The 20841-nt window shown below is 43.7% G+C and overlaps 1 protein-coding gene across 1 annotated transcript in view; it reads left to right on the top strand.

Annotated features, from left to right (window-relative positions):
• Positions 1–20022, top strand: part of LOC308080755 (transmembrane protein 163a-like) — a 36623-nt gene extending 16601 nt beyond the window's left edge. The window contains exons 5-8 of the mRNA XM_080422722.1: positions 7924–8020; positions 17927–18038; positions 18196–18337; positions 19118–20022. Coding sequence (XP_080278848.1) covers positions 7924–8020; positions 17927–18038; positions 18196–18337; positions 19118–19178 — 412 coding nt within the window. The 3' untranslated portion in view covers positions 19179–20022. The remainder of the gene's footprint in view (positions 1–7923; positions 8021–17926; positions 18039–18195; positions 18338–19117) is intronic.
• The last annotated feature ends 819 nt before the right edge of the window (positions 20023–20841 follow it).

The raw sequence follows: 20841 nt of genomic DNA, 5'->3' as shown, positions 1-20841 counted from the left end.
CACTACATCTCAGAGGCAAATATTGTGCTTTTACTCCACTACAATTATTTGAAAACTTTAGTTACTTGTTACTTTGCAGATATAATATCACAACGCGTTGTGAGCTTGTAGATCTGCTATTTTCAAACATTTTAGTACTTTTACTTTTGGTACTTTAAGTACATTTTGATGCCAATACTTTTGTACTTATACTCAAGTCAATTTTGAATTCCTGACTTTTACTTTAGTAACAGAGTACTTCTACAATGCAGTATTGATACTTTTACTTAAGTAAAACATTTGAGTACTTTTTCCACCACTGCTGGAGTGTGAGATAATTTCCGTACCTACGTCACTGTTTGTTTTCAATTTTTAAATGCATTACATACATTAATATTAGGGGGTGTCTGGGTCTCCACCACTGTGGAGACTGGGGTTCGATTCCTTCACACGTTTGCCGTCACTGGTAGGGGGTTGGCGGTAACAGAGAATATACACATGGGGGAGCTGACATAACTAAATGGAGGAAACATTTTTAATAATTACAACAATAATATTCATTTTATTATTATTTAAAAAGGCCATTAATATTATGATTGTGTTAATTTACTTTACTACCATTTACCTGTTCATAGATGTTGTTTAGTTGTTGATAGAGATTTGTTTCAAATCTAAAGTGCGTACAAATAAAATGTATTATTATTATGCTAGGCCTATGCAATATGCATGTTATTTAGAAGTTAGTTGTTGACAGATGATACAGTATTGTATGTACAGTATGTTATTCAGACAGCAGCTATGTTTGATGTTGGACTGCTGTCCCATGCAACTTTGTAGCACGTAACCACGTATAATTTTATACTTCGTCAAATGACGGTGGCACGGAAAAAGCCCAAGCTCAGAGCTTGTAGATCTGCTTTTGATTTATTTGCAATTTTTTTTTTTAATTGAAAATCGTCAAACGTTTTAGAAACAGTTTGCCTATAATGACATGCCCAGAATAGGAACGCCTTACACCAGGTGGCTAATTGTTTTCTTACAGCGTTCCAATTACCTGTTTAGCCTGTCGTTTGTTGACTAGTGTTCATGTCATTTACTCCGATCTTGCACTCTGTAAGTCGCTCTAAATGCCTAAATTGTAAACAGACGGTGTGTGTGTGTGTGTGTGTGTGTGTGTGTGTGTGTGTGTGTGTGTGTGTGTGTGTGTGTGTGTGTGTGGAGAGTGTGGGCTTTGTCCTGTGCTGTAGAGTGTCAGACAGAGAGTCTCTTCATGGTTGTCAGTGGCGCTCCACAGGGACCCATAGCAGACAGACGCCTCACATCTTATCTCCACCTGCACCATAATGGAGCCGTGTGCCTGTGTGTGTGTCTGTGTATGTATACAGTTGAGTGTGCATGTGAGTGTGGGTCTGTGTTTGTTATGTGTATACATCTGTGTGTGTGTGTGAGTGTGTGTGTGTGTGTGTGTGTGTGTGTGTGTGTGTGTGTGTGTGTGTGTGTGTGTGTATCAGTTCCTGTTGAATAGACAGGGTGCCAGTGGCGAGTGTTACATTGTCTGAGTGAAGAAAAGGAGTTGTAAGCCTATCCCTATCTATTCACCTCTGTTTAACCACGTAAACCCTCCTTTGTTGACCAGGGTCCCCCAGGGCTCTATACTTGCCCCCATTCTTTTTTCCCTCTACACCAAATCTCTATATAGTTGATCTACGAGCCCTCAAGATCTGCTGTTTTTGGCAAATGTTCACCTATTTCGGAGAATGTTCATCTATTTTCAGCGAATGCTCGCCTTTTATGACCTGCCCATGATAGGAATGCTAGGGTTCATGTGATAAACCACTTAAACCCTCTAGACCTAATTGGACCTGTGTTGGCTCCGTACTTAGACCGCTTTTTACCAGCTTGTGTGAAGCGCAAGCTGGTCTATATTGAGTCCTTTAAGCCAATGGGGAGTCTGCAACGCCTTCCCATACTCTGAACGGGCGTAAGAGCGTCGTCACTACTGAATCAGTCAGCGCAACACGTGCGTGATAGTGATATGCACCGACATTCTGCCAAGACCCGCCCCAGACCCGGAAAAGTCGCGCTGTGATTGGCCAGTGGTCACTTTGAGTGACAGTTGAGGCAAACGCAGTCCCCACAACATCATTTACTATTTACTATTTACTTCTGTGCCTATCGGTACATAACTCGGAAGGCGCTTAGTCGACTAGCAGACCATCGGCCGGTCGTCGCGGGCACTCGCGCCTGGAGGCGCTCGGGCGCGACTCCTCGGCCTCAAGGTCTGCTGAGTCGGCGCGCCTCCGTCATGGTCCAAAACTATACTTAATTAGCCAAAAAATAGTTGTCTGCGGTTGTCGGAAAAAGAGTGCCCCCAGCGGGATTCGATCTCGAGCTTCAGGGTCGGCAGTCTAACGCCTAGTGAGGCACGCCACGAGACCAGTTGCAATACTAGGGTTTTGGTCTGTATTAGACTGTAAATGCCCCCACCGTCCCCTCTGGGGGCGGAGTCCTTGTTTTTTCGTTTTTGTATTCAGCCAATCGCAGGGCGGGTTTGGTCGAATGTCGCTGTACAACAATATTACGCGCAACACGTTCACCCGAATGTCCTCTCAGGCTATGGCATAACAACTGCCGGCGCTACATAAATAGGGAAATGTGCATCAGTTGGTTCAATAATCTAAACATGTTTTATTTGATCGATGAATGGCCCAAACAACACAGTTTACCGAGACTACCAAAGCCCTCAACTGACGACGTTGTCAGCAGTCTGTCTGATACAATTAGCCTAGTTAAATGATTAGATCATTACAAACTCTGCAGCCGCAATGATCGGTGCTCAGGTCAGGATTAAATGACATAATTACTAGAAAAAGTGCTCCTCGGAGCACAGGTCTCCGCCAGGTCAGGTACGTTATTGTGGCCTCCTGGTGGCGCTATAATAGGCCAATGTGAAAAGGGTGCCATTTATTCTTAGGTCTTTCACGGCAATCAGACACTGCATTCATGATTTGAGGCATTTTGTTCCAAAAATGTGTTTTGCTAAATTAGACCTGCTGGTGGCGCTATAACAGGCCAATGTGAAAAGGGTGGCATTTCTTCCTCGGCCTAGTGGGAATGTGCGTGTGAAAATTCACGGAAATCGCAAGCTGCGTGCATAGTTTGAGGCTTTTTGTTCAAAACGGACCAATCCTGCAAACTTTGGAAGCCAACCATAGGCAATATGGGAAATCGGACAGATTTGTGTTGATCACATGACTATAGAGATACTGTGTACCGATTTGCATGACGTTTGGATAAAATCGGTAGGAGTAATGTTAAAAAAAAAGGGTTTTGCACAAATCGGCCTCCTGGTGGCGCTATAACAGGCCCATGTGAAAAAATTGGGGCAGAGGTTCTGAATTGGCATCCAGGGAGTGTGTGTGCACAGTTTTGGAGTGACCGGGCCAACGGTGCCAGAGATTAGCTGCTAACACACAGACGGACGGACGGACGGACGGACGGACAGGGGCGAAAACATACTCTCTCGCCATGCCTTTCGGCCTGGCGGAGACAATTAATGGATTAATAAGAATGAAATTCGCTATGTCTCTGAAACAGTGTAGTGTTCAAAGGAATATGTATGAATATGTTATTTAAAACTGCAGTTTTATTAGAGTTTTAAGTTATTTTGGTTTATGTTTACAGTTATACTTTGGATTGTTTGTTGTGCCTGTATGAGTGCATGAATAAATCCACTAGTGAGCTTTAGATGTGAAAGGCACCTTAATTTAACTTTTTAACATTTTTTTGGGTAATGTTTAGTAAGATTCATGCCAGTACTTTTCAATGGTTTTAGCTTGCCACAAGCTGGTATAATATGACTGTGTCATTTCTTGTTTTCCCTGTTTTCCCTCTAGTCTACGCCAAATCTCTTTACCAAACATATTTGGGGCTAATATTTCCCCTATAATATGGAATCCGGGTTTCAAGTTGTTTAAGGAGCTTAGCTGCCATACATTTCCACAGCAAACAGGCATCCTAAAGGGAACCCACTTCACTAAACACAAGCAGCTGAGCTCAGCAAATCCAGTGTTCATTTAAAACGGAGAAGTGAAAAATCTTTGTTTCTGTCTCCTTTGTTTTTGTAGTAAGCAATATTTTAGTGTGTAGTCAGTCTCAGTCAGTAAACGTGTGGCCTGTATTACTGTATATGACATAAAGGCCACTTGTAAAATGTGTGTAATATGTATGAACTAAATGACAACCAGATTGAACGAGACAGCTGAACAACCAAACCACTGAACATGGCACTTTAAATAAAACAAAGGTCACAGGGTTATGAATTGACACCAGCAGTCAGCAAAGGAGGTCTAAAAATCTAAAAAGCCAGCATCACAATAGTTTTTAACTGATCATACAATAATGTGTCAGAGTTGGTAAATTCAGACTTAACCACTTAGACCCTCTATAATGAGTAAAACAGACCAGAGTTACTGTACTGGGTGCGTTCTTTTTTTACCTTATGCCTTATACCTAAACTTCTTAGGCATTATTTATAAATTTACAAAACATTTTAAAATAGTGAAAATAGCTGATCTACATCTACACGTTGTGAGCTTGTAGATCAGCTTTTTTCACTATTTTAAAATGTTTAGCAAATTGGCATATGGCATAAGGCGCCGTGAAAAATTAGCAGATCACAACGCATGTGAGCTTGTATTTCTGGTGAATGTTTCCCCCAGAATGTGGATGCTGCCCGAGGTTCAAGTGGTTAAACGAATGTGTCTCTGTATAGACCTGCAGCAGCTCCACACCATTCACCCTTCACCTGTCTACTGCAGGCTGACACTGCTTCAACCAAGCTGTGACTGGTTGCTGATTGCTGTGACTAGTTTAATGATAGCTGATTGCCAGTTCTGGAATCCCCACCCACAGGAATACACAGAACAACAATGGATTTAATACAGCATCGTGACCTGGGGGTACACATCATTAAGACAGCATTCACACGTCTGTTCACGCACGCGCGCGCACACACACACACACACACACACACACACACACACACACACACACACACACACACACACACACACACACACACACACACACACACACACACACACACACACAGTGCTCACTGTCTTTTGGGATGTCACTCTGTTGTGGTGGAAATTGTTAGAGAAGAGGAATGACATCACTGTCACTGGAGACAAACCTGGATGTTGACACAAAGACAGAAATACAGAGACAGCAAGAGAGAGAGAGAGGGGGGGGGGTTAAGTCATTCCGTGATCCTGATTGAGATGTATTGGTATTTAGCTTTATATTGATTGCAGCTCCATTTTTACACCGAGTTAAATTAACACAGAGGATTTTATTATGAGATTTAACCTGCATTCAGCTCCACAAATGACTCAACAGTAGACAATGAACGACATAAAGTCCAATACAACCGCATCATTGTATGAGGTGAATGATCATAGACCATTCATCAACTCATTAAGACTAACGACTGGGTCTTTGTATCTTAATGCATTCTTAATGCATGTTCATAGAGATAAATGCAGTGTTGCCTTCAAAGTGTCGACGAAGGACCCCTCTAATTATTGCTGCCTGCGTAGCAGAGATGAATTTTCATTAAGACACAGTCACTGTGGCAGCTAATTGCAATGTTTGCAAAGAGATACAGACGCTTGCTAGCTGGTAATTGGCTTCACCAAGAGGGCCTTGTTGTTGTTTCCTATCTGCAAGGATGTCAGGCACACAATTGAAATATTTATTTATGTCCACATAAACAGGAGTACAAGAATGCCTTGTACAAAGGAAATAAAACACTGCCAATGCAGTAAGACAATAGGAAAACAGCCAGTTACAAAGTGCCTAGGCGGCAGAATATTGTTACATATAATACAGTTGACATACTTGAGTTGTCAGACACAACAGACATCAATCATGGATAGAGGAAACAACGCCTCCTCCATATTGAGCGGCTTCCTGTAATAGCTGATACTGAGCAGTACCTTGCTAACTGTTTGGCCTTCCTTTCGGAGAGGCCAGACATTTTGAAGGCCCTTCACAACCAACTTGTGCACGTGCCCTAGGCTACCAAAGATCTGTAGCCTAGCTGTGAGACACGCACACACACACACACACACACACACACACACACACACACACACACACACACACACACTAATCATTTTACTGTTGCTTTCACTTACAGACATCATGTGTGTACATGCGCATGCATCAGTAGGTGACTTTGAAGTCACAGCCGTTACTTACTTTTGGCTCCATAGCTCCAAATTCAATCAAAACGTACAATTTCTTGCTAGAATATCATGATGATTATGCCTGCACATCCTGGCACAACAATTGGATGTATAATGACATGCCAAAAATGGGGAGGCCAGGCTGAAAGTGGTTAAGAATCAACTGCAGAGCTTTTGAAACACTTTTGAAACACTGGGACAAGAGGTTCTGTTTTTCCTTGAGAGATGTTGAATAATACATCCTACAACATGCTGGATGAATGATCAATGATGTGTCCACTGCCTGCTTGGTTTCTATGTGGTGTGGCTGTCTGTTTGCTGTGCTGTGCTGTGCTGTGCGTCTTTGTACGGTATGTTGTGTACTGTGATTGTGTGCCTCTATTTTGGTGTCTGTAAGTGAAAGCAACAGTAAAATGATTAGTTGTGTGTGTGTTGAACAGCCCCCATTGACGTCCTCACTCTCTGATTGCGAGTTGCCGTGGTTACCTTCCGACCAAAGCCCAGGGCACCACTGACTATCCAGCATAGCCCTCACACACACACACACACACACACACACACACACACACACACACACACACACACACACACACACACACACACACACACACACACACACACACACACACACACACACACACACACACACACACACACAAAGTGACCATGCATGACCAGCACAGATGCTGTAGTTTCTGTCTCTCCCTGCAGACTCAGTTAATTGGAGTTTAAAGTAAATCTGCCTCTTCTGAACAGACCCTCAGAGAACATCTATAGATTGGATGTTTTCAGTATTTATCATATGATGACGTACAGTACTGTATATAGGGCTTCAGAGGTTGAGAAGCAGAGGGAGAGATAGAGAGGGGGCGAGAGGGAAAGAGAGAAACAGATGGAGATTGACAGAGAGGTGAAGACAGTGACAGTGACATGTTTGGGATTCAGACAGTGCTACCCACTTTCCCCAGCTGTTCAACATCTGTCTTATATGAAGGCACCCTGCTCTCTCTCCAGTTTTTCTCTCCGCCCTCACTCCTTTCTTTTGGTAAAATAAATCTTTCTTTTAGGATTTATACATGTACTGTCCAAAGGAGGAGAGAGGGTTTTTAAACCTAGTCCTAGTTGTGGACAATGACTGGATGCAAAGGTCATACATAGCCATAAGAATCTGGCATAACAGGGATGGCGTGGTAGTTATGTAAAACCCGCTGCTATGAAGGGTAGGCTGGGCAGAGGTGTACATCACAATAAAACACCTAGAACCTTGAAATGATGGAAACGGAAATGTTTTATAAGCTCCATACTTTTGGTGTGGTTTGGATTGTATACTTTCATTACATCGGGAGATTTCAGGTGGGGAGACATCCAGCAGGGACAATGAACATGAACATGAGCAACAGCCATCTGCCATCTGTACTCGTCAAGTCATAGAAACCATCAGTCATGACCGTTATTAAACCCTCTATAATTGGTCAACTTGACCTGAGTTGGCTCAGTACTTGGTCCACACTTTCCCCCTCTACTTCATGTCTTCACCGAAAATAGCCGCTCTATAAGCTCACAACGCGTCACAACTGTCAGCTTGTAGAGCGGCTATTTTCGGGCAAATGTTCCCCCCAGAATAGGGGTTCAAGTGTTTTTTTAACGCTTCTTCCTTTTTCTCTCTGTCCTCCCAACCCCCCATCCACAGAGCCTGCACGATTCTGGGCGTCGTCTTTATCCTGTCCTCCCTGTGCATCATGGGTAAGGCCATCCATGACCTGTCCACCGGACTGCTACCTGAAGTGGTAAGACCAAACCCCTTCTCCATAACAATAGAGCACCGAAGTCTGACGTAATTTACGCATCCTACCTGGGTCTTTCTTCCCCCGTTCTGAATTCCCATAGACGTGTTTATTATCGTGTCAAATAAGAACTGTGTTCCAAAAATAAACAAATGATCCCGGCGGATTGACTCTTATGGATATGAAGCATCAACTGACGGTGAGAAAACGCTAATGTTACTTCCGCCGAATTAGTTAAATTTTCGCTAGAAACAGACTGTTTCAAATATGAGTGACTGACTATCATAAACGATACAGAGGCACCTCCCCAACAATATCGCCGAGACAGTTTGTTTATTTTTAGACCACAGTTCTTATGAGAGACGATTCTAAGACGACCCAATGTTATTCTCCATAGAGAAATTACTTTACGACCCAGGGGATGAACGAGTGACGTCAGGACTTCTGTACTCTATACTGACAACTCTCTGGGAATATAGGGTTGAGCCTGCAACTATTAATTATTTTCTTAGTGATTTATCAAAATTGCTGACAGCATGGCAGTGGCTGCTGGAGGGCCTCACCCTTGTTGGTACACAGCCATTCTGTGAACTGTCCAAGGTCGCTGTTTTCTACTCTATGTTTTGATTCCTTTGCTCCTTGATACAGTCACAGTCATCAGCCCTAGGGCTGATAATCTCTCAGCCCTTTTATCACAGCCCTCACCTAGATCAAAAATGTGTAGCTATTTGATTAAAAAACAAAACAAAAAACAACAAACAATGCATGATAAAAGTTTATAAAGTTTCTCTGAAATATCTTTTAACAACACTAGAATGTGATACTGGCTGATGCCATTCTATACTACCATCTGAACAAAGCGAAACATTTCTCCACTGTTTGGAATAGACCCAATAAACTGAATTACAGTGTATCTGAGAGACGAAGACAGAGTAAAGAAACATTTCAGGACTAGGACTTTGGGTTATGTCTTTTACACACCTGATTAAAAGCTCAGCGACAGGTGCGTTGGTGGAGCAGCCCCAACAGGTAAAAAAACGAAGACACCTGCATATTGTCTTTGCTTGCTCAATAAAGAATGAATTAATTGAATATTCTTTGGTCTAGGACTTTGGCAAGAATATTTTATTAAGGCTCTTTGGTGTTTAAAACTCCTAACGTGTGTTCTGGAACTTCTGGTCAAATCCATTAAGCATAGTGTTCACATTCTGGTTAGTTATTGAAAATAACTCCAAACATTTGATTGGTTGGAGGCATAGCAGCTTACAGCTGGTTCAGTTTGGATATGACATTAAAGGAGGAGTTCACCCAAAAAATGACTTATTTTCTATCAATTGCACAACCTATGAAGCCTTGAATCCATGGATTCTTTTTTGTTTTTGTCGCATTCCTAAGCTAATAATTTGATTCCCGTCTCCTACCAGCTAATGTATCCGGTAGGAGACACAAAGTAGATTATTTGTGTCTCCTACCGGAAATACACACGGTCATCAAATTATTGTCTTAGGAATGCCACAAAAACAAAAATAAATCCATGAAATCAAGGCTTCATGGGGTGTGTAATTGATAGAAAATAAGTCATTTTTTGGGTGAACTCCTCCTTTAAGTGTGAAATATACAATAGGTTTGGTCTAGTGGCGTAATGGTCAAAGTTTTCTTTTAGTTTTTATTCAAGACTGCACATGCCTCCTCTGATACACATGGCATGGCCAGCCGCTTCTCTCTCCTGCCAGCGAGGAGTTTCACTGGGAGGACGTAGCACATGCAGAGGAACATTCCTCACAGTTCAGCACCCCTGCTGACAGGCGCCCTGACAAACCTGTATAAATTGCTAGTGCAGCGACAGAGATCATCCTCACTTCACTGCTTCCTACCTGCGGATATGACCAATTGTGGTCGCTGTAGCGCGCGACCAAGCTGGATGCACCGCGGAGAGGTTTCAAACCTCTTCACAGTGGTGGGCAGGAACTTTACCCCTGCACCACTAAAGCTCCTGATGGTCAGTGTTAAGATTAATGTTTACAAGCACCTTATCAGATAAAAATGACAGCAACCAACAGCTTTAATTACAGCTGGACCACAAGGTACAACTCCCCCCCCCACTGGGCATGTGGCTTTCTCTACACCTCTGCCAAAAAGGAGGATTTCATTCACAGGAAAAAGCAGCGCTTGCCATTTTGCCCATCTCTGATAATCTCTCATCCGAAGATGATGCGAAGCCTTCGGAGCTAGTTCAGGCAGTCAACTCAGAGCAGCTCCAACTCCTGATGAGGAGATTAGTCACATGCTCACTCCATCTTATTGTGGCGGACTATTTAAACCATAGATTTAAACCTCCCTGGTTCATTATTGCATTATTACTCCCTTGCTATATGCTGCTGCTCTGCTTGCTGCTGCTTTGTGCTTAGTTTTTTGCACTCCCACCACCACCCCATGACCCACCTGTGGCCTATGTTTCTATACAATTCCCTTAGCGGGGTCTATTGCATATTATAATATCTAATATCTAATGTAATATCTATTTCATTCATTGTTTATAATATCTTTATGCTGACTGGGAATGAATGAAATGAGACAGAGACTTGACGCCAAATAGGCTTATAGATATTTATGCTCAATAGGTTTGATATTTATGCTCACAATCAAAGAGTTGTCGGACTGAACTGATCTTACCTCTTAGTGTCCAAGAAAAACAACACAGAGGGAATTATGTTAATATTTAGTTCCTGGATCACACTTGATCTGTAATGCATTATATAGCCCATGTAAGATGAGCTTGATCAAGTTTAGTTCTTGATTGCATCGCAACTTTGATTCACAGACCAAATGTATTCAGGATGACAAGTTCACAGAGAGCTTGGAAGCGTGGACATTTTCTCATTTCGCTTGTGCATTATTAATGCTATCATTAGTGCATGAGTAAGCTAAATCCACTGCCTCCAAAACGCAGAGGCAACATGGTGTGATGTAGCAGTAATGGTGGTAATACCAGTCCATCATGACTTGCAGCCGTAAAGCAGGCCAGACTCCAGGGTGACGAGGAAAAAGGAGATCTGAACCCCTCTCGCCATGTCAGAGCCCCAGAACTCCTTCGGGTCTCCATCCATGCCTTGGCCTTCTGTATCTCGATGTCCTGCTCAGATGAGCTGACCCAGGAGCCAGGACCAAGACATTTACCTTCAGTGTCTTCAGAGGCGCGTGCTCCGGTGTGACAACCTCTGTCTTCTTGACAGAAGCCTGTGACCTGTCTTAGTCTTTAGCCTCCACTTGGTGGACCAGTTCTTGTGCCTGTCCCACCTCATCAGAGAGCAGTGTGATGTTGTCCGTAAAGTGCAGTTCTGTCTCCACTACTGCTGGAGGGCATATTGACCTCTTCGGGGCGATGGTGAATCTGAGCTCAGCATCCCACCCGGCAATAGCTCTCCAGGCTGCACAGTGCAAAGTCGAGGGAAAAGACGAACATAGGGCTAGGGTCCCCTTTTAGAACCCCTGTTGTGATCGTGAACCCATTTGTTTCACCATCCAGTGTTATCACCTTATCAATTGCATGGAGCAGACGGGGTGGTACTCCAAGGCCTCTCATCATCTTGCTCCAATGGATAGAATCGAATGCCTTCTTGAAGTCGATGAATGTCAACACTGCTGACATGTTATTGGAATTCACCTCGTCATTGATGCGCCTGAGAGCCAGAATTTGAGCAAATGTTAACTTTTGGGCTAACAAAACCAGCTGTATTTAGTTAGACAACTAGACATTTGACATACAGTAACAAATTTGAAATGAACCCAACAATAGCAGATGAGTCATCATTATCAATAGACAGTATGTCATGATATGATAAATGTTTATTTTCCACACATGAGGAATCTGCCTCAGGCCTCGCAGGGCAAATCCAAAAACAGACAAGGTACACAGTCAAATCCTCAGTGTTAATATAACTCTGAGAGTGTACGAATGTAACCAAATGGACGCGTAACAGTCCATTTCGTTCAATTTGTACACTCCCAGAGTTACAAATGGATAAAATAACATTTTACTGTGTACTGTACAATAAATACACAAACACCACGAGATCGAGGGCAACACAGCATAACAGAGCCTCCTGTATTTATTCCAATCCACATGATTAGAAACAAATGTCAGAACACCCAATGCCTGAAGCAATGGGTCAGCAGTTGCTCTGCATCTTCACTCGGCTTGTGTCACCACGGTCATCATGTGAGCACCATTCACAGTTGCTCACATGGTGAAAGGAGGCTGGTGTTTGTGGTCGGAGTTTGATGCATGCAGGGCAACTGCTGAGTACCACAGTAGGAGCCTGCCAACGCTAAGAGCCCATCAGTCCCATAGAGCTAAAAGCGGTAATCACAGAACATATGTTAAGGCTCTGCCTCAGCCAAAACAACTTCTTTATGAGCTCTGCGTGGACTACTTTATTACCAAAACACACCAGTCTGGTGCGTTTTTAGACCATATGGCCGTCTTGTTTGACGAGAGCCTCTGACAGCAGCACAATGACAGCAAGGGATGTGATTGGTTGGTGAAGAATGGCCAACAAATCCGTAACTTTGGGGTGTTTCATGCGATTTGGTACGGCAGCCATATTACTCAGAGGGAAAACAAATGGAATATGGCTACAGTTCCATAACAGACGGCCCTTTTTCAAAGCAGAAGTGAAAATTTGGATGGCTGGTCTGGCGTGGATGTAATTCTTTCGAGTGTGGAAAAACAGCGTGGAACAGATGGATTCATACCATGTCAGAGCAGTGAACAGTCATTCAGGGTGGGAGGTGGGTGACGAGTTCGTGTGACGAGTTTGTGTGACGAGTTCTATCGCACATCTGAGGAGAGAGTGTGAGGTTCAGCAGGTGACAGCTTGTGATGACGCCTCAAACAGAGACAGATTATTTTAGTTTACAAAACACATCGTCATCTTGGAATGTAATTTGGTCTACTGGGAGTGTGCATGCAAAGTTTCATGTCGATCAGACCAGCAGTACCGCAAATTAGCTGTTTAAAGACAGACAAACAAACAAACAAATGAACATCAGACGAACAGGGGTGAAAACATGGTCTTCAGCCGTCTGGCCTGGCGGAGGTAATAACAGTTCAATGGAAGCCTAAACTAAGCCTAAGCTTAAAATGGCGAGGGTTGCTTTCAGTAATGTGGCAAGAAATGTTTTGCCTGTGTAGAAAACTTCACATAAATATTAGCTTGCTGAATATTTAGAGACTCTAAATAGCTCTTATTTCATTATTCTTTTGTTTTTTTGTTTAAGAGATTCAGCATGGAGGGGTATGAGGGTATGATTCTTGAAACAAACAGTTTAACAGAAGTTAAACATGACATGTGCCTCAGTGCAGTGTGTATGTGTGAGTAGTGTGCCTCAGTGCAGTGTGTATGTGTGAGTGTGAGAGGGAGAATTTCACAACTCTCAGGTGTGACGACTCAGGAGCAGTCACACCTCTCGGAATAGAATCATCACTCAGTTGCTAGGCGATAGTAATGGGCTCCAATATATGAACAGACTTGTGTCACCACCAAGAATGTGGATCTGACGAGGAAACAGGAAATATCAAAGACAAAGTCTGGGAGGTATCTTAAGGCTATACTTCTTATACTTCATCGAACAACCACGTTGGCTGACAAAAATAACCGAGCAAAATCTGGAGTGTTAATATATATATTTTTTAAATGTACCCTTTCTTAAAGAGTGCTTGCCTAAATGCCTAAATTGTCCCGATGTCATGTCTTGCCTCTTAGCTTGACTTGCATGTTTAATAAAAACCGGTTGGGAAGCCGACGACTGTAACACAAGCTGCCCCCAAAAGAAAGAATCTCATTTATAGTGTGTGAGCATGCATGTGTGTGTGTGTGTGTGTGTGTGTGTGTGTGTGTGTGTGTGTGTGTGTGTGTGTGTGTGTGTGTGTGTGTGTGTGTGTGTGTGTGTGTGTGTGTGTGTGTGTGTGTGTGTGTACATTTTACACCTTTTAAAAGGGCCTCGAAATGCCATCACACACTGCCTACATGAAACCAGTTTGGACTGTTTGTGACAACTTCCTTGTGCGTTGGGTAACCTCATCTCTCATACTGCAATTTGCTGATGCGTTGGGTCAACCTCATCTCATACTGTAACTTACTGATGCATTGGGTCAACCTCATCACATTCTGTAACTTGCTGATGCGTTGGGTCAACCTCATCTCATACTGCAACTTACTGATGCATTGGGTCAACCTCATCTCATACTGCAACTTACTGATGCATTGGGTCAACCTCATCTCATACTGTAACTTGCTGATGCGTTGGGTCAACCTCATCTCATGCTGTAACTTGCTGATGCGTTGGGTCAACCTCATCTCATACTGTAACTTGCTGATGCAGTGGGTCAACCTCATCTCATGCTGTAACTTACTGCTGCGCTAACCTCATCTCTCATACTGGGAGGAAAGCGGCACAGAGAGACGATTGACAGACAGGAAGCAGCCAACCATACACTCAACCATACACTCTCATGCAGAACGGCAGTGAGGCAGACAGAATCTATTTTATTGTTTTCTTCTCCGTCTCTTTTCTTCTCTTCTCAACAGTGCCGACCCATTCTCTTCTATAAGACACCTAAGTTATATCAAACTGTTTTTATTTTTCTTCTTTTGGGTGCAGGAGTGGGTACAAGCTATAAATAGCTATAGTCTTTCATCTCTCCTCACTGCACCGATGTCTCTGTACCTCTCTCTCTCTCTTTCTCCCTCATAGTCTTCTATGAAATGTTAATGAGCTACCTCAGCTACTTTGGCATGCTGTGGAGAGAGAGAGAGAGAGAGAGAGAGAGAGAGAGAGAGAGAGAGAGAGAGAGAGAGAGAGAGAGATGGAAATAGAGAGAAAGGGAAGACAGAGGACGTAGATAGAGATGAGAAAGCAGGGAGAGGGAGGGAGGGGGATGTGCATAAGGGAGCGTTTGAGGGAGCGTGCGGGGAAGATGTTTGCCCGGTAGACGTAGTGACACCTCAGTGTTCCTCCTCAGTTGGTCTTCTTCTTGGGCTAATTAGTGTCAGGAGACCGCTTAGCATCTAATGCCAAGCGGAACCGGCCCTTTATCCCTTCACCCAAAGGAGGAACGTCTATGCTCTCCGCCCTCACAGATACTGTACTTGTGGAGAAAGATAACTCGCTTTTACTGAACAAATAATGTTTTGTAGATCTATAGTTTGCACAGAATGGAAGGACATTTGGGTTTGCACAAATGCAATTGATAAAAGCACCAAATTAAAGTAAAAATACTCACCCACCACCGGTGGTTGTGTTTGTCGAGGAAGCAGGCAAGAAATCATGTCCTTGTTGCTGCACCAGTGACTCTTACTGGTTTGTTGGGGTGCTTGTTCAGACTTAGAGTTGAGGGGACGACAGTAAAAATGGGTAGAATTGGCAATGACTAAATGGGGGGTGGGGGGTTGGAAAAAAAAAAAGAAGTAAACTGTCAGGGTGAGTGGTAAACAGAACCCAAATGCAAGGACGACAGAGCCGTTCAACTCAAAAGGTCTCTTATTAACTAATCTAAAGGTCATCACTAAGCAGGGCAAGTAAGCACAAACACTGTAAACAGACAGCTTCTCAGGTAATCACAATCACATCTACACACTGGCTAACACACTAGGACAAAGATGGGTATAAATAGATAAGGAACTAACTAGACACAGGTGACAGGATAGGCTGGGGCAAACAGGACACAGGTGACAAGGGTTAACAATAATCAGGGTGGGGAGACAAGACAGTATAACCATGAGTAAAACAGCTACTAGGGCAGACAGGAAGTACAAGAACATTATCACGCTGTGGGCGTGTATTCATTCCACACCGGGGTTGCTAAAAGACCTGCCCTGGCCTGCCTCTGATTGGCCTACCGAATGCCCCCTTCTGTGATGCACGCAGAACTGCTTCGCCCCTAGTCACTGCGTCGCATTCCTGGAGGATAGCACTGCCCGGCTTTCCTCCGTGGTGGGAAATAGTGCTTGGCGCAAGTTGGCGCTGGCACTTATGGCCGATTTGTACTTATCTGTACATAACTCGAACGGCGCTGAGGGTTTTAGGACTTATTTAAGGCGGTCCACTCATGTGAGAGGCCAAGTTGTTGACAAGGCAACGAGCTCTGGCCAATCAGAGGCAGGCGGGGCGTTTCGTAACCCTGGTGTGGAATGTTTACGCACCCTATGGATACAAGACCTCAAGCACATGGTCAGCCTTGTTTACATTACCTGCCTCTGCATTCACATCCTGATCAACACTCACCCCTCGACCCTGCCTTCCACACATCTTCAATGAACAGAATTACGTGTAGACACACGATAAAATGTACTAGTTATTATCGGTATTGAAACCACATCTATATTGAATGCCTGGTGGCATTATGTTCTGTGTGCGTTCTGTGTCTCATGAACACGTGTCCGACGATAACATCACATCTACTTTACAAAAGCTCCAACCCCCGCCCCCCCTCCATCAATCAACCTCCAGCTCCATGTGCATACCAGTTGAGCTGCCCCCCCCCCCCCCCTCACCTGACTGCTCCCTTCTAAAGCGCAACAGGCCAGTTAATGTACAGCTCTATTATTCTGGGCAGGCCATATTGCCTTTGCCAAGTGTCAATGTCAAAGGAGCTCCTTAGAATTCCGGGCAGGTCCCAATGCGGTCGCGCACGTGCGTGTGTGTGTGCATTGCAAGTGGATATGAGCGTGTGTGTGAGTGCGGCACGTTTGAGTGTGTTCTTTGTGTATGTGTACATGTGGGCATAAATGCGCAATCACATGTTGTGTGTGTGTGTGTGTGCGCATTTCCTCTTCCTGTGGGGAAGTGTAAATGCCACCCCTCCCTGTCTGGGGCTTCCAACTGCTGGGGAGATAATGCGTTGAATCTGTCTGAAAAGGTCACTGGAGTGCGGGGGTTTCCGATTATAAGTTGACAGTGATTCATGCAGTTACTGTATTCAGCTGCAAGGAGGAGGCATGTGGCAGGTGATGTGCGGCGGAAATACAGGTATAAGGTACTGTAGATATTTCCCTTGGAAATGAACTGGAATGTGGACAGTGGATACGACCCATAAAGTAAGATCCCGAAATTGCAGACGGGGTGAATCTGGTCACCGTCGATCCGCGTTAAACTGGGAAATGTTTCTGTTCAATTCGGTATCGAGCGTTAGTCCCTACGGTCCCACCCGTGACTCAGAAGTATGGATGTTTTGATGTTTCCCATCATCATCTCATGGCTGCCTGTGATGAATATCTCTCCTGCTTTGATGTCAGTAACCTTGTCAACACAGCTCTCTCGCTCTCCCTCTCAGCTCCAAGGTCCTGGTGCAATATTAATGCTGCTGCAGAAATACACAGTGTTCTGCAACTTTCTCACTTCCCTGCCAGTATCCCTCCAAGTGGGAGTGGGAGTCTTTTTAAGATTTTTTTCCTTCCCAATGCTGATAACACACCTAATTGTGGGATTTGCTTCATCTTTTGATCACAGATAATTGGCCCACTGAGTTTGGCGTTGAGGATTGAGGATAGGATAATACTTTAATCAATCCCCGGGAGGGAATTAATAAAGTGTTATCCTACCCTCAGCGCTGAACTCAGCGGGCAATTATCTGCAATCAAAAGATAATTGTTTGGTTCTGAGCGATATGGTTCTCAAAGTGGGGTCCAGGGACCCCTCAGGGGTTCCTTGAGGTGTTCTAAATGGACCATTACAGGTCTATAACTCTGAGCCCGTACAAATGGAACCAAAAGGGACCCTTATGGGTCTGTTGGGCTCAGAGTTATGGGGGTCCTTCAGATTCAAAGGTTTGAGAGAAACGCCCGTTTGTCCATGCAGTGTAACTGACAATATCACTCTACCCCCCCCCCCCCCGTTTCTGTCTCTCAGGATGACTTCCTGTTCAGTGTGTCCATTGTCAGTGGATTGCTGTGTATGATACTGGCTGTGATCAAATTCATGCTCGGCAGGGTGCTCACCAGCCGAGCCCTCATTACTGATGGTATGTAAAACGCACACACTCACACACACGCAAATGCACACGCACACACACAATTTTTATTTCCGGACTTTTACTTGTAACAGAGCATTTTTATACATTGCAGTATTGATACTTTTACTTAAATATATATGTTTTAATACTTTTTCCACCACTGCAGGTTTTAATTCTTTGGTGGGGGGCGTCATGGGATTCTCCATCCTCGTCAGTGCTGAGGTGTTCAAGCACGAACCCCAGGTGTGGTACCTGGACGGGACCATAGGGGTTCTCATAGGCCTGGTTATCCTGGTCTACGGAGTCAAGTAAGTGTGTCTTGGTGAGCTGTGGTTTAACAGCAACTATAACATTCATGATTTATCTGACCTGTTCTAAAAAGAAAGCAAAACTGAATTATCTGCACAAGAAATGAATCAATCAATCAATCAATCAATCAATCATCAACATTTCAAATGCAGTGCCATGTTCTTCCTGCTAACAGCACAGTGAGTGCAAAAGTAGAAGAGGCCAGGTTTACACAATTAATGAATACGTTGGAAAATAAACAATACCAAAATATGTTAAAACGTTGAATTAAACACCAATCACAGTGTTTCTAGTTAAAAGCATTGGTAAAGATCTTGAGGCTGTGTTTAAAATGTCAACTTGACTCAGCGAATGAACTCAAACATGGATTAATGAATTCCAGGTTATAAATTATCTTCAAAATAACATGCTGTTAGAATACAACCCTATAGCTGTGTGTGCTATAGCGCAGTGGTTCTCAACCTGTGGGTCCAGACCCCCAGGGGGGTCCCCAAAAGGTCGACCCTCTTGCTCTCCCAGTCTACGCGTTAAAGTGTCCCTGAGGAAGGCACTTAACCCCTCCCCTCTGTGCTCATCAAAGCCATCTGAGCAGCCATCTGCTGGGTGAAGCAGTATAAGTAATTTCCCCTGAAAATACTCCCTTTCCTTTTCCTTAATAGGATGAGTTCAAATAAGGACAAAATACAGGAGAAAAGTTTGGTTCGAATCTGTACTGGTTTTTAGGGGGGAAAAAGTAATCTACATAAGATACTTACAAATGTCCTCTTCTTCTGCTGCAGGCTGCTGGTGGACATGATCCCTCGAGTGCGACAGACCAGGAACTACGAGCGCTTCGAGTGAGGGATCTCGGCAGAGAGGAAGAGGAGAGAGAGAGAGATGGAGAGAGTCGTAGGAGGTGGAATGGCTTTTGGGGCTGGCAGACTGACTGGAGAGTTTTCTCTCACCGTGGTTTTTATCCTACAGCGGATCCCAAGATCCAAGGAACCGAAGAACCGCAGAAGTATCTGACTCAGTGACAGTGAAAAAGACTCACGGATGGCCCCTTTCTGCAGTGGTTTACAGTTCACTGTGTGTATTATATTTGATCTGTCTTTTTAACTGGAACGGGCAGTCTGACTGTTAATGCTGTCCGTACGAGTGGCAGGGGAGGCAGGGGAGGTTTTAAGACCTGGTGGATCCGAGTGCAAACGGTTTTGCTAAAAGAGAAGGGAACATCCCTCTGCATATGCAGATGGGGGATTTGTATATTATTGTTTAAACGCTGGCTACCACGTTGACTGCAACACATTTTTTTTATTGTCTTGTGTGCATTGTTTCGTCTTTCTTTATAAGAAAGTAGAACAGGCCCGTCGATGTGTGTGTGTTTGTGTTTTTCTTGACTCAGTCGTACAAGAGAAATATATATATATATAGAGCTATATGACAGGCAGGACAGAACAGAGACATTTTGGGACCGCGGCGAGGCCACAGAGGGAGATGGATGGATCCACAGAGAGGGTGCAAGCGTCCAGGATTATGAACAGTGATACTCGGGGTGAAAGATTTAAGACCTCCGAGTCCATGTACGATACCTCAGTTGCACCTCATCTATGTAACACTAAAGCTACAGTTTATTTTTCTTTCCCACCCTGTGATTCCTCAAGGCCGTCCCTCAGCCCGTTGCTACTGGTATTAACAATGCTTTTTTCCCCTCAAAGATGGATGTAGGTACAAGATTATACACTGAAATTGTGTGTGATTTGGATAAGACTGACTATAACGCAGCATGACTTCTAGGTGTGTGTGTGTGTGTGTGTGTGTGTGTATTTATATAATATATATATATATATATATATATATATATATACACACACACACACACATATACATACACACACAAATGGCAATAGATGACAACTAATGATAGAGCACAATTAACACACACACACACACACACACACACACAAGCACAAACATAGGTACTGTACTGTATGCACACATTCAAGCATGTATGTAGGCCTACCTACCATATAGTGTGTTTATGTGTGCACAAATGACAAAACTCAGTGGCATGTGTTGTATTTATAGTAGTGACTTGCAACACACAGAGACACCTCATGGTGCATGTTGAGTTGACAGTGTTTCTTAAGACAATAACATCAGCAGGGAATCATGACCAGTGGTGGAAAGTAACTATGTACTGTACATTTACTCAAGTACTGTACTTAAAGGGGAAGACCACTCATTTTCAACATTGAACTATGTCTTTAATACACCTTAGAGCTGTTGTGTGGAAATAAGAAAAAAGTCCCCCCCCCTTCTGTGTTGCCTAGAAAAGGATAATTGATTGAGGTCATGTGATCAGTGACATACGCAGGGTGTACTTTTGGCTCCGCCCCCTCAGCCAAAAGTACACCCTGCGTATGTCACTGATCACATGACCGAACTGAATCAATTATCCTCTAAGTGTATTAAAGACATAGTTCAATGTTGAAAATGAGTGGTCTTCTCCTTTAAGTAAGAT

This window comes from Gymnoscopelus braueri, assembly GCF_963280865.1.
Source record: "Gymnoscopelus braueri genome assembly, chromosome: 24".
NCBI classification, from domain to species: Eukaryota; Metazoa; Chordata; class Actinopteri; order Myctophiformes; family Myctophidae; genus Gymnoscopelus; species Gymnoscopelus braueri.
This window is presented reverse-complemented; position numbering and strand designations above follow the sequence as displayed.